Genomic DNA, 26,416 nt, shown 5'->3' on the forward strand with positions numbered 1-26,416 from the left:
GATTTTTAAAAAACTGCATTAACATGATACAAGGAAGCAAACATACCAGTTGAAGGTCTCAGGCTATGTCCATAGTTAAACATTCTGTTGCTAGGACAAAAAAAGTCATACACCCTAGACCAAAACATTCTGTAGGCAAACCTCTTCCTGGGTGGAATCCAATGTCATCTCCTTAAAGAAAATGGAACCTTAGTTGGATCCTTAGACTTTTGTTTGAGGTAGAAAGGTATCTACTTCTCTATTTCTGAAATACAAGGTCTGGATATTAGCCACACCTGTTGACAATAACCTTGAGAGGGCAAAACTCTCTGATTTGAGTCTAGGTGGGACCTTTTTTTGAGGTAGAAACACAATGACCTTGAAGGAATAGAGGTAAGTTCCAACTCTTGACTTTTGGTTAAGGTGGAAATAGGCTCACATTTTAGACCTCCAAATTTTTCCAGAAACTTGCTATCAAAGCTCAACTTGGTATTGAACTATTGAAGTCCAGCAATCAAAAGTCCCATTTTCTCTCCTAATTAACATGCTCAATTAAAATTAAACACCTCATCCTAGCATGGGGTTCTCCCTTTTACCTTTATAAAGTGCCATTTTGCTATGGGCTATGACTGTTTATGAAAGTGGTCATTTCATATGGTATGCAGTCACCCTATGTGAAGCAGGTATTAAATTCATGGACAAATCAGAGCAGAATTTTCCCCGAAGACTGGAAAGATTTGGCAACAGTGATATTGGAAGCTGATGTTCAGTTACAAAGGCAAACATGGTAGAAAAGGGAAGTTGGGTCATAGAACAATGAAATAGGGCTTGAGGTATTAATATTTCTCAAGATTAGTTTCTAGGTAAAAGTCAATGTGCTGAGTTACAAAGTCAGCTTGAATCTGTTAGTTTCACCTTGGTGCTATGTTTTTTAGAAGTTTTAAATGCTTAGGATCGGGTTGAAGAATCAAGAAAGTGGTTTGAGTCATTTACTAAAATTATACAAGGCACAAAAGAAGTCTTGACTGATTTCTTGAAAGATTGACATCAGCTATAAATAGAAAAGTATCTGATCCAGAAGTCAGACAAATATTAATAGATTTTTTTTTGGCTTTTGAAAATGTTAATTCAGAATGCAAAGGTGGTATTAGGCCTTTAAAGGGAAGATTGGAAAGAATAAATGAATGGATTAGAAATACGGATGATAGTGGATTTTACATTTATGATGCTATTCTGATAGAAGAAGTAATTTCTAAAAGTTTGAAGAAAAAGCAAAATGTCGTATGTTTCAGTTGTGGTAAACAGGGTCACATGAAAAGGAATTGTAGACAGGTATTCCTAGAAACAATTTTTTCAGGAACAATCCAAAAAGAAGCCCCAAGGATTCTAGAGTATGCAGAAAGTGTGGCAAATGCTGGTATTAAACTAATTAATGCAGATCCATAAGCAACAGGTAAGGTAACACTAGGGACAGGAAAGGTTGAAATCTCCTTCAGGGTGGAGAACACAGGGTGACTGAGGAAGCAGATGCTGCACGTAAAGGACCGAACCCTTCCCTGGAGCAAGATGAGTAAGAAAGCCTCAAGCTGATTCCCTTCAGCTGCTGTCACTTCCTGCTGGGTCAGGGGTTAGAAGACAAGAGGTACGAGCAGCCTCTGTGGACACATGGAGCCAAGCCACAGAAAATGAGCGCCCTGGAGAAACCAATGGCACCAGGAAGCTTCTGGGAGGAAGAGATTGGTGGAAATCTGGGCATCCATAAGCCAGAAAGGAGAGCACATGGAGAGGAAGACTTTCTAGACTGAGTGTGCCGCAGGGCGTGGGAAATTGAGTGAGTTCCCAGGCTCAGCAGAATGAAACCTTGACCTTGGGGAGAACTAGCTGTGTGCTCCTGTAGATGGTGTGAGCTGATCATGTGTGTGTGTGAAGTCTCTAATGATCCTATTTCCCAGCAAGGCTTCTTTCTGTGTTGAAGTTCTGTTTATGTGTCTTGGTCTCATGTGGCTTAAATTATTATAGTTTTACAATTTGCTCTTAAATTACTGAACAAATAGAAATTGGACGTCAAGTAAATAAAATGAGGGAAGGTTAGGTTCTTTAGCATCATTTTAGAATGTAGCTTTTGAGAGTCACTAAAGCCACATGTGTAGCTACTGCTAAGACACTGAAGCTGTGCTCTCCTTGAGACACATGAATGCTCATATGTGCCCCATCCTCTCTTTTCCTACTGGGTCTTTCTTTGTATATTACGTGTGTGTGTGTGTGTGTGTGTGTGTGTGTGTGTTAATAAATCCAACTCTGTGTTATACTGGCTCATCCTGAAAATCCTTTCTGAGGGAAAGCGAAGAACTATGGCTTGACCTGAGTTTAGGTCTTTGAAAAGAACTCAGCCTATTGAAGGTGGCAGTGTGCAGCATGTCTGTGGCCCTCACCCCAATCATGGGCATGTGAAACAGTAAGAATGAACCTAGGAAACATCAAGGTAGTTGAAAAAGACCACACAAATAACCACATATTTCATTCACAAGAAATGGTCATTGGTAATCATCAGTAATCGGCTGAAAGCAGATTACTGGTTGATGGGCAGGAGGGTGGGTGTGGGAAATGGCTATTGATAATCAGAAGAACACATAAAAATCAGGGATTAGATGGTAATGACTGTCATATAGCTATGCAAGTATATTCAAAGCCACTGAATGTATGCTTTAGAAGACTATTAGTATCTTGAGAACAAGAGTTTCTGATATAAATACATCTGTCATGGGTCATAGTTCTTAACCTACCATCAGCATAGTCAAGTGGACAAACATCCCCAGAATCTCAGAAGCACTCTAATCCAGGGGTTCTCATGCTGTCTTCTGAACTCTGTGGGCATCAGACATGCAATTAGTGCACAGACATACATGCAGGCAAAATATTCACAGACATAAAATACATTATTTTAATTTCAAAAATTAAAAAAAAAAACAAAACCTGAGACACCTAAGATTCCAAATTTGAGGAGGACTCTCATTAGTTGTTCAAATACACTGTGCCCTCTCCAGGGATGGAGCACACGATGTTCTGTGCAAATTTGTCTCCATGTCTGTTTCTGCCATTTGACAAGGAGAAGTCCTCCAGTGCAGAAGTCTATACCCCAGCAGTTGAGAAAGTTAGCACCAGGATTCTGTGTCAAGGTCTATGCTAGCACAGACCTACCAGGACACCTGGAGCCAACTTCTTCACAGCTGGATCTCTTGCATGGATGGAGGCTTATAATCAGCTACAGCTTCTAGGTTCTTTTGGCACCCTGGGGAAGCTTCTCCCTTGGTGCCCTGTCGTTCAGAGACCCTAAGCTCCCACTGTTCTTTTTTTTCCCTTTCTTCAGGCCCAGGTATTCCCCAACCCCCACCCGTCCCCAGCCAGCAGAGGACAGAGCTGGATGAAATCAGGTCAGGTCAGTGCCTCCACTCCTTGCTTGAGGCTCAGAGCATGATGTCACGACCCTGCAGTGAATAAAAGAGCCTTCCTGAACAGGGTAGGCTGCTAGACTGCACTCCAGGAGCATCAAGCCTTGAGCACTGCACTTGGAGGCTGTAAAGGAGACAGGAAAGGGGGTGCCTGGCTCAGTCCAAGTCGATGGGACCAGCAGAGTCCATGTTTAGTAGAGCCAGCCTGAGTCGAGGTAAGGAACTCCAGGATCTGAGTTTTAGTAAAAGTGACAGAGGGTACGTGGTATCTGGTGGGCGTTCACATAAGAAAATTCTCTAGAAACCCCAGTTGGCCACTGGCAGTGAACCTGGGCTTAGTGCTGGAGTCCTGAAGATCTATTGATCCATCTCCGTCAGGCATAGGTGCTGCTGGGTCTCAGTGGTTTTCTCCATTGTCCTCTGTCCTGCTTCCTCTCTGGTCCTGCCACCTAGCCCATTTGACTACCTCAGCCCTCTCTCAAGTATCTGTGAATTAACGTCTTTCTTACCTCTGTGCCCTCTAAAGATCAGCAGGCTCTGCTCCAATCTGAGCTCTCCTCATTCCCTCCTCAAAATAAGTGATCCCATGTTGACTACGCATGACCTGGATGTTCATGTCTGTTTTCTTCTTCCCTTCCTCTTCTCTTCCTCCTCCTCTTTATCCTGGACCTCACCATCTTCAAAGAGAGAAGCTAGACTGTATGGAAGGAGACTAGAGTCCCCCTTTCTCATCCGTGTCCTGTGTGTGCAGTCCTGATGATCTGACCTTCTACCTACATATCTGGGACAGATGCTAGTTTGGTCTGCTGCTGTGACCACACTTAGATAATAACCTTAAAACTGGAAGAACTGTGACTGAGAATAAAATTTTAAGTTGAAATTTAAGTACTTATGACTTTGAAATGAGAACCAAGAATAGAGTTCCAGATTTTTCTGAGTCAGATCAGTGAACCTTCAACGCTGTGCTGAGTACCATTTCTCCTTTGCCTCCAGATTGCATCATGAACACTCTGTCTGAAGCAAACGGCACCTTTGCCATCCACCTTTTAAAGATCCTTTGTCAAAACAACCCTTCGAAAAATGTATGTTACTCTCCTGTGAGCATCTCCTCTGCTCTAGCTATGGTCCTCTTGGGGGCGAAAGGAGACACTGCAGTCCAGATATCTCAGGTCAGTTGCTGGTCATCCCTGCATCTGCTTCAGTAAGTAGCAGCCTAAGAGATGCTGAGAAGGGAGGGTCGGAATATGCACACACTATTTCATGGGCCAGTGGCTAAAAAAAAAAAAAAAAAAAAAAAAAAAAGAAGAAGAAGAAGAAGACAATCTCCTTTAGCAAGACTTCCTTTTTATTAATTTATTTTTATTTTGTATACATTGGTGTTTTGCCCACATGTATGTCTATATCAGAGTGAGAGTCCCTAGAACAAGAGTCACAGTTTTGAACTGCCATATGGATGTTGGGAATTGGATCTCTGGAAGAGCCGCCAGTGCTCTCAATCATTGAGCCATTGTTTGTTCCACCTGCCTCCCACATTCCCCAATAAGACTTCTTTCAGGACAGTGAGGTTTTTTTTTTTTTTTTTGAGTAATAACTTTAAGGGAAGTCTCAAACTTGTGTCCAGACTTCACTTAGAAAATGCTGCACAAATAGATTCACACTAGCCCTGGCATCATGGGCCTTTATTCTGCTACTAAGGAGTCTGAGACAGGAGAATCCCCAGTTCAAGGCTAGCTAGCCTGGGCAACATAGTGTCAAATGAAAAGCTTTTTGTGTTTGCTTGTTGGTTTGTTTGTTTTGAAAGATGGAGGAAAGCTGGGGTGAGTATAACTCTATAAGTGGTAGAGCCCTTGCCTAGCAAGCTTGAAGAGCTAGGGTCAGTAGCAAGTACAGCAGCGGGGTGGAAAAGAGATGTTGAAATTATTTGAAGCATAGGTTTTTAAGATCTTATTTTTTTTTACAAGAACAGACTTTATAATTATTCTTTGGGAAGGGAGGTTAATTGCTGTTTTTAATTTTTTTTCCATTCCAATCTGCCTCGCATCAGAGTGTCATATACTCCACTGCCTGAGCCATCTCTCTATCCTGAAAATTACGTTTGCAACCAAAATATTTCATCAAAATGTTTCATTCTTTTCCTCCACAGGCACTTTGTTTAAACACAGAGGAAGACATTCATCAAGGCTTCCAGGGGCTTCTCAGTAATCTGAACCAGCCCAACAGAAAGTACTCGCTTAGAGTGGCCAACAGGCTCTTTGCAGAGATCACTTGTGAATTGCTCCCAGTAAGTTGAATCAGTGAACTGATAACAATTGATTTCAAATATTTGTTGCTATAGATCTCTACTAAAGAACTCTAGAGAACTTGAGAAAAATTAAGAATCAAGTTCTAGCCAATGTGATGAACCACATCTACAACAGTTGCATTTAAAAGGCTGAAACAGGAGAGTCACAAGTTCTAGGCCAACCTAAGATACACAGGGAAACTCAACTCCCTAACCTTGCCCAAAGAGTGTAGTTCTATAGTGATACCTTAAATATTTCAAACCTGACTACTTGTAATTTTTATTTATTCACATCTGGTGATTCTCACTTACAAAGACCTAGTACACAATGATGTGTGCTCTTTAAAGTGATAGCTACTCTCATTTTAGTATGGGGTTGGTTTTCTTTTAAATGCCAGTGTATTCAGATGATTGGGAAGCTTGCTTGCAGATACTTTATTTTGCAATGCTATTTCCTGAACACTTTTCTCTCCAAAGACCTATAAGGAGTCCTGTCTTCAGTTCTACCACTCGGAGCTGGAGCAGCTGTCCTTTGCCAAAGCTCCAGAGGAGTCCAGGAAGCACATAAACACGTGGGTCTCCAAACAGACTGAAGGTCAGAATTTCAAGATATTTCACACCCCACATTCTTGTCCTTTCCATCCACCCCTCCCTGTTCTGTTTTCTCTCCTCTTTCTCTCAACTTTCCCTTCTCCTTCCATGAACTAATCTCATGTTATTTCAGAGAGTCAAAGGGATGCAGACTAGCATCATTATGTGTGGTATAATTCAGACCTCAGTGAATCGTGGAGGTTTTATTCAGACACTTTGATTTTAAAAATAGAGTTGATTGTAATTTCTTCAGGACAGAGTAGCTGATACAAATATAAGAATTCATGGATCTGACTTTTCAGACTAGCAGTTTGCATTAGAAAAAAGGTGTGGTCTGCAGTGTTGGCAGGTCATGTGACTCCACCGTGGCGATTCATGTGGAGACCTTCCCCATAATCTTGCCCTGGGCTGGAAATTCCTGCACTCTGTGCTGCCTCAGCTCCCACAATCTTTATCTCTAAAGAGGATTCCTGCTTCTGCTTCCACACTTCCTGCTTCATATCTCTGACTTACATTTGGTGAAACTAAGCTTTATTTCCTGTCAGGGTCACTCAGTTATGTTGGCCTAAAAGAGCCTCCCATTTGAGGTTGAACCTTTTTTGTTTTTATTTTGGATAGAGAGAGAATAGAATGAGAGTATTTCCCTAAAGACTCAGCAAGTGTTTGTGAATTTCTTGCTGTAACCTTGTGCATTCTTGATGCCATAAATTAGCAGGGATTCTCCTCACCATTAAAGGATACACCTTAATAAAGAAGAAGGGAATATGTCCTTTTACCTGTGTTATCTCTTCTAGGGATGGATGGGACTCTGATATGTAGAATAGTAATACTTCCTCCTCAAAGTAATTTTTGTATGTGAGTTTCTGATATGTTGTGCTATGTTAGAACTGGGCATGATGACAGAGTGCTAGATGAGATGCTGTGTTTAGAATAGTGTGTTGGCAGGGTTCTCTAGAGGAACGCAATGAATACATCTTACAAAGGGGCTTTAATAGATTTGCATACACAATACAGGCAGAGTAGGCAGTCATTGAGCATCTGCATGTGGAGAGGATGAGAATGGAGACCTTACTAGTCAGTCTCACATGGAAAGCCTAGAGGATTCCAGAGAGTCACTAGTCTTGGTCCACATGAAGACCAAAGCTACTGGGCTCCAGTGTCAGCTGAAAATGGCAGGTGCAGAGGTGTGAACAGCACAGACACACTCACCAGCAAGGTCTGAAGGCAGGCAGGCAAAAGCAGTGCCTCTTCTCCCTCAGTCCTTCAGTCGGGGCAGCACAGGAAGACATTGTCCATCATGTGGAGCGTCCTTTCTACTATTTACTCTTTCTGGGAAATTTCCTCACAGATCTGTCCAGAGACATGTCTCTTGCTTGATTCTAGACCCAATCAAGATGGTAACCAAGATTAGCACATGGGGAGGGGGGACCCAGGTCCCCGGCAACCCCTTTCTACATTTCCTGCTGTCTTGTTCTCCATCCTGGAGTCACTTTTTCTGCTTTTCCCAAACTCGCTCTCCTTGAGGGACTTGGAAATCTTTCAGCATCCTCACCTTGGCCGTGACCTCCAGTGGGTCAAGCATGGATGTTGGTGTGTGGTTTTGATATTTTTTATTATGTTTATCTACATTCAGCAAATTTGAAATTGTGATGCTTGGTTCTGCCCAGATGTCACATCAGCTTATTTCTCACACATGTATAAAATTAACCTGAATAAAATCTCTGCTTTCTCAAAAGAAAAAATTCCAGAGTTGATGTCAGGAGACTCAGTTGATTCAGAGACCAGGCTGGTTCTTGTCAATGCCTTATACTTCAAAGGAAAGTGGCAAGAACAGTTTGACGAAGCATGCACAAGGGAAATGCCCTTTAAAATAAACCAGGTAAGGAACAGTATTCAAAAGTTCATGACAGTGTGACAAAGAACTTGTATGGTAATGTGCAGTGGTGAGTGTGTAGCTCTGTGGCTCAGTGGTAAATATCGCATGTCTTGTGGGGGTTCTGGGCTTGATCCTCAGTCCAGAAAGAAAAAGAAAAGTACAGAAAATCATTTGGAACTTATATTTCTGAATGAAAAGTTAAACTCTGTAGTAAAATGATAGGAATAAAGAATGTTTACTCCCTGTATTATTTTATATTCTTTTGGTGACTATAACTGCTTCTGATAATTTCTCATAAAACCATTGTTCCTACCTTATTCTAGAAATTCAATTTTCCTTATGTTCATAATAGCAAAACTAAGCTGCTAGCATAGTATAATATATATATATATATGCAGCATGAGGCAGAGTAGAAAGGGATATACAAACATTTATGTAATAGAGTAATTTTTAATTAAAATAATTGTTTTAAATTATTGGTCAATTTATTATTATTAAAGAGTATTTATAGCATTCTAATATTGAGACTGAGTGATTAAGAACTCCATCTTAATTGGAGTATAATTTGAATTACAGTAGATATTAGAATTATTTGCCCAATTCCTATAAAAAATATAATTGATGCACTTTGAAGCATTATGAATGATAAACTCCTCATGATCTTTTTATTAGGGGTACTTTAAAAAACTTTGTAAAAGAATGAGTCCTCTTATTAGGTAGCTTAATCCTTATTGCAGGTGATCTGCAGCAAATTTTTATGTTTAATATACCACTGTAATTAAAATATTTCCTGAAGGGCAGTCCTCTTCTACATTTAAAAAAATGTCTCTGAACTATCGTAACAGAAAAAAAAAACTGGATTAAATCACAGGAAGATTCATGAGGTTCTGTCCAGAGGGCCCTTAGCTTTTAAAGCACAAGAATTGTCTGCCTGTGATGGGTCATCAGACTGCAATTGCATCGCAAAGATACATGGAGATCTGTCCAGAGGGTCTCCAATTTATAGTAACTTAAATGGGATTTTCCTTCTCTCTGATTGGCTATCAGGATGGAGCTCCACCCAAAGCCTGTGAGTGTCTGTGCTCCTGAACTTTCTGCTCTGTGATGTGTTAGAAGGTTGTGACCCACTGTGAACCTTTGAGCATGCATACTCCTGTTGCCAGGAATGGTTTGCTGAAAGGATGTATCTGTCTGTGGGTCCATTCACACCACTATGAAAATCTTTCAGTCTACTTGATGAAAACTTTCCATTATTTATATGCTGTCTCCTTAGACATAATTGGGTTGGGGGGTTATTTATTTATTTATTTTTGGTTTTTTCAAGGGTTTCTCTGTAGCTTTGGAGCCTGTCCTGGAGCTAGCTCTTGTAGACCAGGCTGGTCTCAGAAAGTCACAGAGATCGGTCTGCCTCTGCTTCCCGAGTGCTGAGATTAAAAGCATGTGCCACCACAGCCGGCCTTTAGATATAATTGTTGAGCACATTAAATGATCAAAATCCTGCATCTAATAGGATGGTCCTCTTTCCATTAGAGTAACAAACTGTCTGAGATAGTCAACTCACAAGGAGGAAATGCTTTTTGGCTCATGGTTCCAGCAGTTTCAGGATGGTCAGTTTGTCCATTATTCCAGGTTGTGGTGGTGCAGTACAGCATGGTAGAAGTGCATGGTGGGGGCTTCATTGCCTCACAGCAATCAGGGAGCAAAAGAGAGAAGCAGGAAGGGGTTGCAGAGCCCATACCCCTTCAGGAGTCCTCCTTCCCCAATACTTAACTTTTGCCCATTAACCCCTAACTCCTAAAAGTTTGGCAAGATCTCAGTAGTGCCATCCGGTGGACAAAGGCTTTGGATCTTGGATCTTTGTGGAACATTTTAGATCCAAGTAGGATTTTAAAGTATTATTATTTGAATGGCACATTTCTTTTGCTGGATAACACATCATCTTTCCCTAGTAAATCCCTGCACAGGTTTGCTATAACTTGAGACAATCCAGACAATTTGAAAAGAAGGACTCTGTGTTGAGAAATTGCCTCCATAAGATTGGCCTAAAGGCAAGTCTGTTGGGCACCTTTCTTGATTAATGTTTGCTGTGGGCCCAGCACACTGTGGGTAGTGCCAACCTTGGGCAGGAGGTCCTGAGTTGTATAGGAAATCAGGTTGAGAAATCCATGGAGAACAAGTCAACAAGCAGCACTCCTCCACAGCTTCTGCCTGAGCTCCTGCTCGACTTCCCTCGGTGATAGAATGTGACCTGAGAGTTGTAATAGAAAATGAGCCCTTCCTCCCCAAGTTGGTTTTCATCATGGGATTTTATCACAACTGTAGAAACGTTATCTTCAACAGCTCCGTATCTGCTTGCAGTCAATTAATTTTAATGAAAGCAGGAAGAGGCTGGCAGACATTGCCTAAGTGTTCACTGGCCCATGAATATTGTGAGTGCTGAAAACATTTACTGCATTAACTGCAGCTTATTTGGAAACCTTCTGACCTCTCTCAATAACATCTTCTATGTTCTGGATTCTTCTGTTCAGAGTGAGGAAAGACCAGTGCAGATGATGTGCCGGGAAGACGTATTTAACCTCGCCTACGTGAATGAAGTAAAGGCACGGGTGCTGGAGATGCCCTACGATGGCATGGAGCTGAGCTTGGTGGTCCTGCTTCCAGTTGATGGTGTGGACCTCAGCCAGGTGAGGCAAGAGAGTCCCTAGCACTTATCTCTCTCACTATCCATGAGAAGGATCCAGGATCCATTCTCATTAGTACAGAAAGCAATGTTTGCAGATTTGCAACTGCCATTTGAGTAGGTGATACCCAGCTTAGAGTTGTGCGCAAGAGCTGCGCTTTGAGATCAAACCTGTGTCCAAGACTCCCATTGTGTGTTGTGTGACCTTGACATAGAAAATAACTTCATCACTAGATGGGCGATGGCTACCGGATAGGATAAAATAAAGACCAACTCAGACAATGAACTTAACACACTGCTTGGAATACAGCCCCGCTGAATAAATATAATCCATATCACGATCTTCTTTAGTATTTCATTTTAACATCTGAGAACATAAAATAGACAGAAAACATATTGCACTTTTACCCAACAAAGAGGACGAGGAGAGGTGCCAGCTGGGCAATACAGTGTCAAGCACACCATAATGGTACAGCTTGGTCTTCCTTGAGCAGGAAACCCCACAGTCTGTCATCCTTCCTCTGAATGGAGTACAGGGCAGTGTGCATGACCTAGGGGGTCTTTGTAATCAGAGCAGCTCCCCTGACTCTTCCACACAACTCCCTAACTGCAGCATCGCTTCTCTGGTGTTAGTTGTTCATCACTGACAAAATGCCTGACATGAATAACCTAGGAGAGGAAGCATTTATGTAGGCTCATGGATTCAGAGGGCTCATTTCAAGTTACTGGGTCTGTTCTTGGTTTCCATCATGACATGTGCATGTGGCAGAGACTACAGACCTTTTAGTAAATAGGAAGCAAAGTAAATAGGAAGAGAAAGGAGAAAGGGACAAAGGAAAAGGATGACCTTCGTAGGTACACCTCCAGTAACTACTTCCTTCATTCAGCTAGACCCCTCATACATACATTAAAGATAGCATCCTCTGAAAATGTTGCCTCCAGAATAAGGGTTCACCATGTGAGCCTTTAGGAGGAATATCACATTAAAGTTACAAAAGCCCACAAAATACATAGAATGCAACTCTGGATAGAACTTCCTTCTAATATAGTTCATGCCAAGAGTTCTTTTGGGTTTTTTTTCATTTTTAATGTAACAATCTTCAAAACTAGGTCTAAATCAAGAAAACAAAAGCAAACACAGCCTGAACCATAATCATCAGAACATGGACACCTGTCAAAATAAATTGCCTCAGAGGGAATTTAGAAAAGGACACCCAGTTCTTCCTATCCCAGGCTACTTGGCCTCCAGAAGTCACATATAGGCTAGCAGGACAGTGGACCCTCACACTGCCTGACCCTGTGAATAGGCAGTGCCCCATATAGGGTGATGGAAGGTTCTGTGAACAGGAAGTGGTTATGAGGCTCTGGGTAAGATATCAAGTGTGAATCTGACAGTGTTTAATTCTGCTTTGGCAGGTGGAAAACAATCTCACCTTTGAGAAGTTAACAGCCTGGACCAAATCCGACTTTATGAGGAGCACTAGGGTTGAGGTTTTCCTTCCAAAATTTAAACTGCAAGAGAATTATGACATGAAGTCTGTGTTTCAGCACCTGGGAATGGTGGATGCCTTCCAAGACGGCAAGGCTGATTTGTCAGGAATATCTCCAGAGAGAGGCCTGTGTGTGTCCAAGTGTGTTCACAAGAGTGTTGTGGAGGTCAATGAAGAAGGCACTGAGGCTGCAGCTTCTACCATGGTATCTATAGTCTTTTTCTCATCTGCTGGTGTCCCAAAGTTCCGTGCTGACCATCCCTTCCTTTTCTTCATCAGGCACAATGAAACCAACAGCCTCCTGTTCTGTGGCAGGTTCTCCTCTCCATAGGCACAATTACTGTGTGGAGAACAGTTCTCTATTCAGCATATTGACAATTCTTACAACCCGAAAGATGGGCATACAGTTGACTATGGTCCAAGATGAGGGCACTTTCCTCCTAGCAACCCAATAATAAGATGCTCTCTCCTGACATTCATCTGTGCTCTCTGCCAGGTCACAGGACCACAGAATGCTTTGATTTCTTGTTATGTAAACAACAATGGAGGCAGACAAATCCCACAAGATAGCCTACAAATTATCTAAGGTAACCCTAAGTCAACACCCACAACTTACTGTACAGACAAGCCATGCCTACTATATACACTGTGCTTTCCTGGCTCCTTGACTCCCGCCATCACTTGCCTTTACTTGTTTGCATCCTAATAAATGCTTCTGTGGATGATGACCGCTACCACAGTTTTCCTGGTGACTGCTCCTTAATGCACATGCACATTTTAACTTCATTTTGCTTTGGTGACCACTACTCACCAGGTATGTGCCCACCATTGTGTTAGGCTTGGGGACAGGTGCAGACAGTGTGGTCCTCTAACTGCTGGCATTTACTATCTGCTTTCCACTTGTCAGGGCAGCTGGTTTGTGCTACCACATGTTCTCCTTGCAGAAGTTATGCTTCTGTAGACAATTGTGTTTATCCACAACCCACTGTAATAGTTAAATACTATAAAGTCCTTAAAGACCATTTTCTCACCAATCGTGTGTGCACTTTGGATTTTAACTGGGCTACTTATGGTGGTATCCTTATCTGTTAATCTTTTGCATCTTAGATAATCCCTCAACTGGACGCTGTGGTCCAGCAAGAGCTAATGTTATATCTTCCTATGCCATATAGCCTATGCTGTACCACTTACAGGCAGTTAAGAGTGATTTCACCATGAAAGAGTACTATAATGGGGCTGGAGAAATGGTTCATATGTTAGGCCACCTTGCTGCTCTTGCAGAGGACCCAGGTGCACTTCCCAGCACACACATGACTGCTAAAAACTTTCTGTAACACCAGTTTCAAGGGAGCTGATGCCCTTTTTCTTTTCTTCAGTGGGCTCCTATACCCACAAGGTGCATGTAATCTCACTCAGAATCATACACATACAAATAGACTTTAAAAATAAGGGTATTTTAAAAGATAAGTTTAACTGCAATTTTTCTTGTAACAAAAATCAACAATATATGGATAAGAACTTCAGTGCCTGTCTTCATCTTCATCCCCTTTCAAACATATTGCATAACCATAAAGCAGTGATTCTCCATTCTTCCCTCCCTTTGCCTGCAGTTACCAATCTTCTGTTTCTGAAGGTTTATTTGTTCTGTATATTTTATATAAATTTTCTCTCTGCTTTGTTTAATAATGTGCTTTGATGCACACAGATTTCTCTTTTTTTAGTGAAGTCCCATTTACTTCATATTATTTTTGTAACTCAGTCTATCCTTGCCACAGCTAAGAATCCCACTGCCAAACTCAAGGTCACAAAGAACTGCCCCATCTTTTCTGCTAAGGATTTCACAGCTTGTGGCTTTTATATTTAGGTCACTGATCTAGTTGGGATTAAATTTTATATATGGTGTGAGATAGGAGCCCAGTGTGGTTCTTTTATAATATGAACATCCAGCTATTCCAATACTTGTGATTGTTTTTGAGTTGAAGAGAAAGTGCTGATAACCAATGAAAAGAAAAAAAAATGCTTCAGCTAATGGGGTAGGGTAGAAGTTACACATTTACATACATTAAACAATATCCTAAGACTGAAAAGGATACCAAAAATCAATAGTAAATGAAGAAGGACAGATAAAAACTTCTGTAAGTAATAGGCCTCAGAGATGTCTCTATGGGTGAAGGTACTTGCTGCCACTCCTGACAATTTGAGTTTGATTCCCGGAATGCACATGAGGGAAGAAAAGAACCAACTCCAGCAAGTTGTCCTCTGACCTCTCTGTGAGCACCACAGTGTGCACTCACACAAACAAACTAATCAATAAGCAAATAATCATGTAAACCATATGAAATAAGTCAATAAGTTAAGTATCAGAAAAATACACATAAAACACCATCAATTTCCTATCAGGAAGTTAATCTTACCAGGGTAAGCTAGGAAACAGAGTAGTAGGGGGCTATGGGATCATGAAAGTAATAAAGTTAAACAAAGATGTACCCTAGAAATATACTCAGTTGGCATGTGTCCAGGACATATCTGAGTGATGTCATCACACAAGTTCTAAGAGGAACAGTGACATAAATGTTGTCTATAGCCACATTTGTATTAACAAAGAAATGGACCCATGTGTCCATTTACCAAGGTAGATTGGATAGCATGCTGTACACTAAAGATGGAACAGGAGTTAGAATGTTGGGCTGGCTCCTTTTATGTGAGCTTGGCAAGATGCTGAGGCACAAAAGCTAGCTTGCTCTTCAAGGTCAATTTTCATACACAGTATAATTGTATAGAAACCTAGATGTCTTTCTTCAATAAAACTAATTTGAGTAATACCTTCAACATTTTTAAATACACACACACACTAAATAGGAAGCCTTCTACATTAAGTTTTTTTTCTTATACAGCTAAAGACTTGAAGACTCTACAAAATGTTAGACATGTTAGATCATGATTTGTGGAGAGATCAAATGTTACAGAATAAAAATAATAGGACACTTTTTGTTGTCTTCTAAACTGGACTAAGGGTTTCTGAAGAATGAGGCTACCTAGGCAGAAATAAGACTTGTTCCCGGGTGCATTGATGCATGCTTTAATGTCTCACTCAGAAAGTAGAAGTAGGAGTGTAGTGAGGAGCTGTGGGCTGGATTCCCGCCACCCTGCTCCTGCCATGTTTAGCTTTACATGCGAAATAACATCACACAAATTGTATTCTTTTAAACACTGCCTGGCTCATTAGTTCCAGCCTCTTATTCACATCTTGACTAACCCATATCTAATAATCTGTGTAGCACCACAAAGTGGTGCCTTACCAGGTAGATTCTAGCGTACGTCCATCTTGGGCTGGAGCTTCAGCGCGTCTGGCTTCTCTCCCTGAGGAGAGGCACAGCAGTCTGCCTAACTTAGGAGAGGCGTAGCATCTGACTGAGCCATCTACCTCACTTCCTTCTTCCTGTTCTGTCTACTCCGCCCACCTAAGGGCTGGCCAATCAAATGGGCCAGGCAGTTTCTTTATTAGCCAATGGGAATCCTCCATCATTTCCCCTTTTTCTGTTTAAAAAAAAAGAAAAGCTTTCACTTTAACATAGTAAAATTACATATAACAAAACAGTTATCAAGTAAGAATTACAGTTACAATATTTATATCTACTTTATCTTTTATCATAACTAAGAAAAACGATAACTATCTATTTATTCTTCAACTCCATCAAAGACTCCAGAAGGATATAATATTACCTAGGTGAACAAGAAGTAAGCTACTTCCAAAACTCTAGAAATCACAGGGACATCTTGCTACCTGGACAGTCACCCAAAGTTCTTTTGTACCGTTGGGGCATCCATCTTCAGCCTTCAGGTCCATAGTTTCCAGGAGACATTTCCATGAAGCAGGAAATTTTCAAAGGCAGTTCAGTCAGTATCTGTTATGTCCTGTAGAATGTTTCTCAGACTCTTTCATGTGTCAGGAACCCCAAAGAATCATCTCACATTTAGGCAAGTTCAGCAGTCCTCTCTCTGCAGGTTCTCTGTGTCTCGTTTATGCGACAGTCCAGGCAAGAGCAGTTTCTTGTCCAAATGGCTATCAAACTCCATAAGGAGCCTCTTCGATGCCAATCTTCCTTTTGAAGTAGATTGGTACTGCCAGGAGCAGATGTGTCTCATTGTTATGAAAAGCCTTAAGTTTTAAAACATCTAAAATGCGATATTCTGTCGTCTTTGAAAGATATGAAGAATGCCTATGTAACTTAAATATATCTCTATATAGCTAGAAAATCTAACTAACATAACTACAAGTTTTACTATTATTGATAACTATCCATTAACAACCTATATACATTACATTTTTAAATGAACTACACAATCACAATACATTAATCAGTATCAGAAATACATATACATATAACAAAATTGACCTTAAATTTAAATCACTAAAGCAAAATCCATATCAATGCAAATTATTCATATCTATATCATATCCCCCTTTAAATGTAAAAGAACATTTATAAACAATATTTGGGAATATGGGCGCAGTTATCTCTCTCCAAACTGCTTCCTGCTGAATGGGGACGCTGTTAATCAGATCTTTCATGGTGTAACCTGTGTGCCAGGTTCATCTCAGTCATCGGTTGGGTGAAGTAATTTTTTGAGGGTATTCATAGCAACCTTTCAGGAGGGCGTGGTCTATCATACCATATTGGGAAAGAAGCAATCCATATGGTCTCATTTTCTGTAAAAACAAAAGAAGAATCTCTTTTCCAAAGTATCATATCCTTAGATCCAAATTCTGAAGTCAAGGTATTTTCAAAATATCTATGTTGGATTAGTTCAGCAGCATTTATAAACAAATATCTTTTAGCAGCTGTTGCTCCTTCCTCAGCATTCAAACAATTCAAAGAGAGCATAATAGCATACAGTATCAAGATTCTCAGTGTATTTTCCATCTTTGTGCAGCTTTGTTTTAACCTCTATTTCGTTTATTTTTACTTTTACTTTTTGAGACAGGTTCTCTGTATATCTTTGTCCTGGAATAACTCTGTAGACCAGGCTGTCCTTGAACTCTCAGAAATCCACTTGCCTCTACTTCCCAAGTGCTGGGATTAAAGGTGTATGCTACCACACCTTGAACTCACAGAGATCTGTCTGTCTCTGCCTGCCAGGCATTGGGATTAAAGGTGTGTCATGCCACACCTTGAAGTCACAGAGGTCAATCTACTTCTGCCTCCCTAGTGTTGGGATTAAAGGTGTATACTACCACACCCAACTCCTTTCTTTCTTCCTTTTCTACCATAAAAACTTTAACCTTTAGCCTGCATATATTTTCAACACATTGTAAACCATTTTGACATTTTCTTCCGACTTTGAATCTTTCTTTACTGTATCTCTCTCTTTTTCTGACCACATGAGCCTTTAAATTACTGAGCAATATGGGTAGGATTCAAGCCGTGGCTTTGCCAGCTAGATCCATCCCATTCCTTAGCTTTCCAGCCTCATGGCAGAGGTACTTGCTAGAGCCATTTTTATTACCACAACTCTGTGGCATTTCAAGGTCCCTGCCAGCAAGCAAGCTGCAACAGTGTTAAACAACAGTCAAGAGCGCCTGCTTGAAAGAGTCAGAGTTTGCCCTGGCAGTACAGACCAGAACGCCAGCATTTTAAAACAGCACAACTTTTTTCCTGCTATGGCTGAAAACAAACAAGCATGCAGTCAGCTTTTATCAACGCCATTTAAGTGTTTAGTAGCAGAACCTCTTAAAAGAGCTGCAATGTTTTGCAGCTAAAGCTGAGTCAGGAAGCCTCTCTTAGATGAGAACGCTTGCTCAGATCCGAGAAATTGCTGCTATCAAGAAAACATGCTTTACTCTATTCTTTCCCAAGCTTTCTCAGGTTTTCTGTAGATTCAGTTATCCACATTGGCGCCATTCTGTAGTGAGGAGCTGTGGGCTGGATTCCCGCCACCCTGCTCCTGCCATGTTTAGCTTTACATGCGAAATAACATCACACAAATTGTATTCTTTTAAACACTGCCTGGCTCATTAGTTCCAGCCTCTTATTCACATCTTGACTAACCCATATCTAATAATCTGTGTAGCACCACAAAGTGGTGCCTTACCAGGTAGATTCTAGCGTACGTCCATCTTGGGCTGGAGCTTCAGCGCGTCTGGCTTCTCTCCCTGAGGAGAGGCACAGCAGTCTGCCTAACTTAGGAGAGGCGTAGCATCTGACTGAGCCATCTACCTCACTTCCTTCTTCCTGTTCTGTCTACTCCGCCCACCTAAGGGCTGGCCAATCAAATGGGCCAGGCAGTTTCTTTATTAGCCAATGGGAATCCTCCATCATAGGAGGATCAGTTTAAGGTTATTCTCAGTTTTGTAAAATCTGAAGCTAGTTTGTGCTGCATGAGGTGCTATCTCAAAAATGAATAGAAGAAATGAAGTATTCCCATTCAAAACAGAAATTAAAGAAACTATTCCCAGCCCAGGTTTTGTTAGGTAGGCAATAAAACTGCTTCTTATTCCCAGGCTCATCAATTGGCAAATGACCTCAAAAATAAGAAACGGCCACATGATAAATAACAAAACCTTGCCCTAAGGAGCAAGGTCAATGGTTACTATGTTAAGACCCTAGGACTAATGGCTCCCTTGAAAAAAGGTCTTCTATAGGGGTTCTGAGTTTTGTTTCCACATCTGAATTCTTTGGTGTGATGAAAGCTATCTCCTGTATAACTTGAAAGCAATTTAAAACAATAGATTCTCTCATACAGTCACATAAACAAGATGAACAATGTGGTGAAAGAATTCATGCTGTAGAATAAGCCTCTGAACAATGCAAAAGTGTGTTTATTAGGCCTCATTGCTAATAAAAAGCTGATTGGCTCTTAGCTAGGCAGTATTTAGGGGGCAGACAAAATGCTGGGAGGAAAAATGGCAGGGTCTCAGGAGTCTCTAGTAGATGCAGATGAATGTGCCATATTAAAAGAAGGTACTGTATATGGAAAAGAGTAGATTAAAAAAACATAGGTTAATTTAAAATGTAAGAGTTAGCTAGTAACAAGCCTAAACTATCAGCCAAGCATTTATAATAATAATAATAATAATAATAATAATAATAATAATAAGTCTCTGAGTGGGTATTTGGGACCACTTGCTGGGACACAGAGAAACTCCACCTACAGCCCTATGTTAGGAAAACCAGAGCCTTAAAAATAAAAATGGTAAGTCAGGCCACATTTAAAGGACCATGTGAGCATCAGTTCCCCATGTAGGAAGCCTATGTACATGGCAAAGCCCAAACTAAAGCCACACCAAAGGCCTGCTGCTGTGGGCCTCATCCATGCTGCCAGGATACATGGACCAAGCACTCTGAACACTTTGTGAGCAGGCTCATGCCCATGTGTACCACAGGCTGGGAACTCGAGTCCCTGCACCTCTAGCCTTCTGTAAAATACCATACTGCTCTGGATGATGGAATAAACACAGAGGATGAATCAAAAATTCCAATAGGAAATAGGAAACATATATTTTGGCAGACTTTTATAAATATTTAAAGATCAAAGCTAAGAGTGCATATAAATGGCATTGTAATTGTGGGTTTGATAGACATGGGTGCAGATGTGAGTATCATCACTTCAGAATCTTGGCATCCAAATTGGCCTTTTCAAGAGGCAGATGTTCAATTCCTAGGAATTGAAACCTATGTCAAGAGAAACAAAGCATGAGATGATACAGGGGCAACTAGATGCGCACCATATTGACAAATCATCCAGCCCTTAGAATTCTCCCGTATTGTGCTCACTTTGGCAGCACATATACTAAAATTTGAACGATACAGAGAAGATTAGCATGGCCTCTTCACAAGGAAGACATGCAAATTCGTGAAGCATTCCATATTTTTAACCTCTGAGGGAGCCATCACCCTCTGAAGATGTGATTGCTATCAAGCCAGAACCAGATGATCTCATTGATGAAGACCGCAATTTTGTACAGGAGAATCCCTTATCTCAGAAAAAAACTACAGTAATACTTACATATGGTTCTTCTTGTCATTCTATTGAAATTTATCGACCACCTGCAAGTAGAAATGCAGACCCTAGCACTCATATAAACAGGCTGCAAAACAGTACTCACGCTGCCAAGCAGCTGGATGTACAGAGCAGCCAGGTATACTAAGCAGGATGTTTGTGTGAACCAGAAGTGTTTAGCAGCATAGACGACATTTACAGTCCCTTTTTCAGAAACAACTTGGATAAAATGAGTATTGAGGATGAAAACTTTCGGAAGAGAAAGTTGTCTGTGGTAAGTTCCGTTGTAAAAGTAAAAGGATTCAGTCGTGATGGAGAAGAGAAGAAAGAAGATGAGGATTATGGCTCCTGGCTAGGAAGTTTGTCCAGCAGCGTGTCAGTGCCGGCAAAGCCTGAGAGGAGACCTTCTCTTCCACCTTCTAAACAAGCCAACAAGAATATAATTTTGAAGGCTATCTCTGAAGCTCAAGAGTCTGTAACAAAAACAACTAACTATTCTGCAGATCCACAGAAACAGACACTTCCAGTTGTTCCCAGAACTCGAACTTCTCAAGAATGGCTAGCGGAAATGGTCCAGGGGCAAAGCAGTGTCCCCAGAATAAGTCCCCCTGTTAAAGAGGAGGAAGCAAAGGGAGATGGTATAGAAAAATTCAAGGCACTCAGCAGAGGCAGTTATTATCCCGACTGCAGGTTGACCCAGTAGTGGTATAGACAATGGAGATGAGCCCAGCTGAGGATGACTGACCTCAGTGTGGCACAAAAACCAGAAAAGCTTCTGGAACATTGCAAGTACTGGCCTGCTTGTAAAAATGGGGATGAGTGTGTATACCATTATCCCATTTCACCTTGCAAAGCCTTTCCCAATTGTAAATTTGCTGAAAAGTCTTTGCTTGTGCATCCAAACTGTAAATATGATGGTCCCTTTGCTCACATCAGCAGAAGAATTCCAGTACTGTCTTCAAAACCAGTCCTATCACCAGCAGCATCCTCTAATGGTCAGCTCTGCTGTTACTTCCCAGCTTGTAAGAAAATGGAATGTCCCTTCTACCACCCAAAACACTGTAGGTTTAATATTCAGTGTACAAGATCAGCCTGAACGTTTTACCATCCCAACATTACTGTACCAACAAGACATGCCTTGAAATAGATTCAACCTCAAACTAGCCAATGATGCTGTAGTCCTACCTGGCAAGAAGATCGTGGAGTTTGAAAGCTTCCATCTTCTGATGAGAGATATTTTACAGAACTTGTAATGTCTTTAAATTTTTGAATATATTGCTTTCATAATATGAATATTATTGCCTAACTGAAGTGTCTAATTTTTCAAGTTTGTAAGTTTATTAAGTGGTTTCAACATTTTTGTTTGTTTGTTTTGGTGATGAAAAAGACAGTTTTGAATGTGAAAGAGACAGTTTGAAGAAAAGACAAATTCTGTTCAAACATTTACAGCATGTTTGTACATTGCTGTTTAACATCATTTTTGGTAATGGTTCTGCAGCTTAGGGCTGTAGCACCATGGAAAGGCCATTGTCCCCACAGCTGAATCGCTTTTCCCAAAGATGATGTAGCATTTTCTCAATGGGTTACATTCTATGTCAACCTGATCTACAGATTCACCCCTGAGTCAAGTTTCTTTTTAATTCAGTTGGATGGCTTCAATGTGAGAGGTAGAAGTGGTCGTCACCTCGCCCAGAAGAAAAGTGTTTGAAAAGCTCAGATCTCAATGTTTCCAATCCCAGAGAAACTTCTGGAACAATAAGTAGGAACTAGTAACTGGGTGCTTTTTGTTTCTTACCAGCCTAGATGCCTCAGCAGAGGGGACTCTAATAATCTCTACATTTCCTTTTGAATGACATTAGGATGGGCCTTAAATCCAACCCCCCTTCTGCTAATGAGGACAAGCCAGGGGCCCCTGCTACTCCCCACTCCGTGGGTGATTCACTAGAAAGAACTTACCTGTTTAAACAAGGTGAGCACCTTTCTCCTCCCATGTTTCTGCCTTGTCATAATTTCCTTCCAATACTGAACAAATAAAGGCTTAGCCTGAGTGCTCCTCTTTGCTCTGCTTTTGCATTTAACTCAGTTCTTCATTATATCCTGTCACAAGATTTGCAAAGTTGAGCAGTGTCTGTCTGGGAAATAAAAGAAATCTTACCCTAAAGAGTTTGGATCTACACCAGTAATGTAATCAGGTCTAAAGGGCTGAGAGTATAGCTCAGTGTAAGTGCTTATCTACCATACATAAGAACCAAGGTTCATCCATTTGCACTACACACACAGGAGAGCAAGTGGAACCAGAGAAAAACCTACTATGCTTTTTTTAAAAAAATTGTCACAACTGCAAAAGGAATCATAGGGGGATTTATAAGGAACTGTATAGGAGATGGAACATACACTATGCTGTATCTGTGTTGTGGTTTGAGTATGAAATGTCCCCACTGCGGCTCACGGTCTCCCCCTGGTGGGGGATGAGAGTGGATTGTCCAGGCTTTCACCTAATCAACAGATTCACACTCTGATGGCATTTTTAGGATGCTGTGGAAAATACAAAGAGGGCCTTGATTGGCAGATACATTGCTGTGTGGTATTCACCAGGGATGGTACCCCAGACAAGGGTTTAAGCCAATAGCAAGTCTTTATTGGCTGGCTGGTGACTGCAGTGGGTGCACCCAGTGTAGCACATAGTCTTTTTCAGGATGAGATTTTAAGCACAGAAACCATATCCTGGCGGCTACACTGGGTGATCAGGATACCAGTGTAGGACAGAGTCTTTTTCAGGATGAGTTTTTAAGCTCAGAAACCATATTCTGGATTGACATATTTCAGTTAACAAGAATATTTAGCCAGAAGTAGACCTACAGAACCTAAAAGGCAAGATCAGTACATTTTGAGACTTTCTCAGAACTATGGACTTTGATGGATCAGACCTTTCCTTTAGTTCTGTCAGGTAGTGCTATCTACGTGCTGATTTTTACATCCTGAATGGCACTTCCATCATGGAGTCAGTTGTGCTAAGTTCTAGACCCTGTTACACATCTGGCTCTTTGGCTAAGATGAGATGAATAGTCTTCCTCTGTCAGGCCCTTCTCCATGGGGATTCTGCCTGCCATAAGCCAAAACAGTTACCTAGACCCTCTGGAAACCAAGAACCAAAATAAATCTTTCTTCTTGAAACCGTTTCTTTCAGGTGTTTCCCATAGAGACATAAAGTCCCCCACAGTCAAGATCATCTTCGAATATAAAACTGGAAATGTTAGGAATATGAAACTGAAAATGTCATCATTGCCTGAATAGTTTGTCATCATCCAAGCCTCCCACCCCGCCACCTTTTATTTCTGTGATCCATAGGAACAGATTGGTTCAGATCTGGGTGGCATTTTCCTAAGGACAGAAGTCAAAGGAATGCAAACCACATTTCAAAGGGCAACCAGGAAAATAGTACATGGTAAAGAGACTTAAAAAGGAAGCTACTGAGTAGGAAAGGCTGAACCAGTCGACTGGCCATTGACAGTGGAGAGTAAGAAGAACATTAGGATGCAAGGATATGCTGGCCTTAAAGCTGAGTGGTAGGGTGTGCATACTGTATGAAACCTGGGTTCTCTTCTCAGCGCCTTCCAAAAAAAGCAAGAAGAAAGAACTGAAGAAGGCCATTCACTTTTCCATGGCATGAGCCATCCAGTGATAGTGGGTGGGCTAAATAGCAAACCAAGTGGGAGTCAGTCATGGGAAGAGATGCAGTGGTATCAAAGGCCCAAAAACTTAGCCATGAAGAACAAGAGTGAGATAGATAATTAAAGTCAAAGGAGATTGGAAGGATTGTGTTTTCAGAACACAACAGGGTATAACATGTCATTCACTGTCTTAGTTTGAGTTATTATTGTTGTGGTAAAACACCATGACCAAAGTGACTTGGGGAGAAATGTAGCACGATTAGTAAAAACCCAGAGACAGATACTAGGATTCAACCTGAAGGTCAGAAAATCAAAACAGCCAGCCACTGGCTCTTACCTCCACCTCAGTCTGAAATGGCAACCCTGCCTCCAGGAATATCAGAATGAAACTGTGTGTGAGAGCTGTCTCCTCCCATTTTATATTCCTCTCTAGGGCTAAGATTAAAGGCATGCACCACCACCTGGTTTCTATGGCAAGTTAATGTGTAAAGGTGTGTGTCACCACTGCCTGGTCTGTAAGGCTGACCAATGGGGCTGTTTCACTCTTTGATCTTCAGGCAAGATTTATTTATTAAATGCAAATGAAATACCACCATATTTCCCTTTTTTGCTAAAATAAAAAAGGATATAATTAACATATGAAAAACTATATACAATAAATACAATGACTATATACAATATATACAGGCAATAAATACATTAACAATGCCCAGTCCATTTGCATTTGACAAATTCAGAGAAAATATTTCATATCTATCCTATCTTGGTGAGTCCAAAATCTTATACGTAATTTACTTTCTATCATAACTTCCTTTCTGTGTCAAGTAAACAAGGAAAACTGTAACTATATCTATTCTTCCTCAAAGATCCAAGAAGGAAATAATATTAACTGAGTAAGCAGGAAGTGCAAGCAAGTGACTTCCAAAAAAATATGAGAAATGACAGGAACAGCTGACTGCCTGGATAGTCACTCAAAGTTCCACTGCAACATTGGGGCACCTATCTTTGGCCTACAGGCCTAGAATATCTGATAGACTTTTCTGTGAAGCAGGATATTCTGAAGGGCTACCCCTCCTTGTCTTGATAATGTTTGAGAGCCACTTTCTTTTGTGTCCTGCTTGTCCAATTAGGACAGCATACTGTCAGCATTTCAGATAAGGGCATTTTCTTGCTCAGTAGTTTACTTTTGCCACAAAGAAAGTAAACTCCATCTGGAGTTCTAAATGGTTTACAGTGTGTCTTAAAATATACATAGTCTTGGGAGAGAAAAGAAAAAGAATAGATAAAGTCCTTTAAAAAAAAGAAATAGAGTAGCAAGGTGTGGTAGCACGCCCCTTTAAGACCAGAACTTGGGAGGCAGAACTTTGTGAGTTCAAGGCCAGACTGGTCTACAGAGTGAGTTCCAGGACAGCCAAAAATACACAGAGAAACCCTGTCTCAAAAAACTAAAAAAATAAAAATAAAGGAAATAGAGTTTTAAAAAAGAAAGAAAGAAAAATACACAATACACAGAGAATCTGGATTGTGTTGTCTTTGAATTGTTTGACTGCAAAGAAATGAGCAACAGCTGCTGAAAGAAATTTGATTATAAATGTTGCTGGATTAATCCAACCTATAGATTTTGAAAATGCCTTAACTTAAAAATTTAAGTCAAAAGATATATTACTTTGGAAAAGAGAATCTGATTTTGTTTCCACAGGAAATGAGAGGCTGTGGATTCATTAAGAAAAATAAGGTTGGATCAAGGAAGACCACTGAAAAATGTTCAACGGGAACGGTTGGTCCAGACAATCCTATGTTTCAGAGAACCTCTGTTGCAGTTTCTTCTGAGTTCTACATCCAGAACAGCTTCAAGACTAATGGCAGAGATAATTCAGGCTCACAGAATGGTCAGGACTTGACCTTAATCCTAAATTTTCTCAGGGTCCCTCAAAGATTACCAGTGCCACCAATCAGCAAGAAGTAGCCTAGAAAACTTCTCTCACATTCACCCCCAAATATGGATTGTGGATGTTTGCCTTTATTTAAAGTGTTGGTTACAGGTTGTTATGGATAATGATCAGGAAAAAAGCTAAACAAGAGATTAGATTCAGCGTTTTTGTTTTGAAAAGAAAAAAGGGGCATCAATCACCAATTAAGAAAATGCCCCACAGTTGAATCTTATAGAGGCAATTTTCTCAACTAAGGTTTCTTGCTTTCAGACAACTCCAGATTGTGTTATTGTCATAAAAACTAGCCAGGATATTCATCTTCTCAATAATGGTAGTCAACAATAAGCAAAAATTGAAAAATGGTTGTTTTCTCAAGAGTACAACAGTGAATGTGCTTTTTCCTTTTCTTTCTTTCCTCCTTGTAATTTTTACACTCTTTTTTCCATGTTGGTAACCAGTCTTATCCT

At 40.7% G+C, this 26,416-nt stretch overlaps 1 protein-coding gene, 1 non-coding gene and 1 pseudogene across 2 annotated transcripts; all 3 read left to right on the top strand.

The window, feature by feature from the left end:
- Positions 1–4,429: 4,429 nt before the first annotated feature.
- Positions 4,430–12,677, top strand: LOC119816792 (serpin B9-like). The gene is made up of 6 exons (XM_038333753.1): positions 4,430–4,597; positions 5,572–5,709; positions 6,187–6,304; positions 8,037–8,179; positions 10,705–10,860; positions 12,273–12,677. Exons 1-6 carry the CDS (start codon positions 4,430–4,432, stop codon positions 12,675–12,677), a joined length of 1,128 nt encoding a protein of 375 aa, XP_038189681.1.
- A 7,436-nt stretch (positions 12,678–20,113) lies between these two features.
- Positions 20,114–20,220, top strand: LOC119818207. The gene has a single exon (XR_005286092.1). It is a non-coding gene; the product is annotated as a U6 spliceosomal RNA (small nuclear RNA).
- A 2-nt stretch (positions 20,221–20,222) lies between these two features.
- LOC119816793 lies at positions 20,223–21,518 on the top strand (annotated as a pseudogene).
- The last annotated feature ends 4,898 nt before the right edge of the window (positions 21,519–26,416 follow it).

Source organism: Arvicola amphibius, chromosome 6 (genome assembly GCF_903992535.2).
Source record: "Arvicola amphibius chromosome 6, mArvAmp1.2, whole genome shotgun sequence".
Classification (NCBI taxonomy): Eukaryota; Metazoa; Chordata; class Mammalia; order Rodentia; family Cricetidae; genus Arvicola; species Arvicola amphibius.

What these genes read in the sequence shown, in the direction of transcription:
- LOC119816792 (XM_038333753.1), top strand. Translation starts at nt 4,430, where the DNA reads ATGAACACTCTGTCTGAAGCAAACGGCACCTTTGCCATCCACCTTTTA. An exon ending in GGTCTCCAAACAGACTGAAG is followed by an intron (nt 6,305 to 8,036) that starts GTCAGAATTTCA and finishes CTTTCTCAAAAG; the next exon opens with AAAAAATTCCAGAGTTGATG. An exon ending in TGCCCTTTAAAATAAACCAG is followed by an intron (nt 8,180 to 10,704) that starts GTAAGGAACAGT and finishes TCTTCTGTTCAG; the next exon opens with AGTGAGGAAAGACCAGTGCA.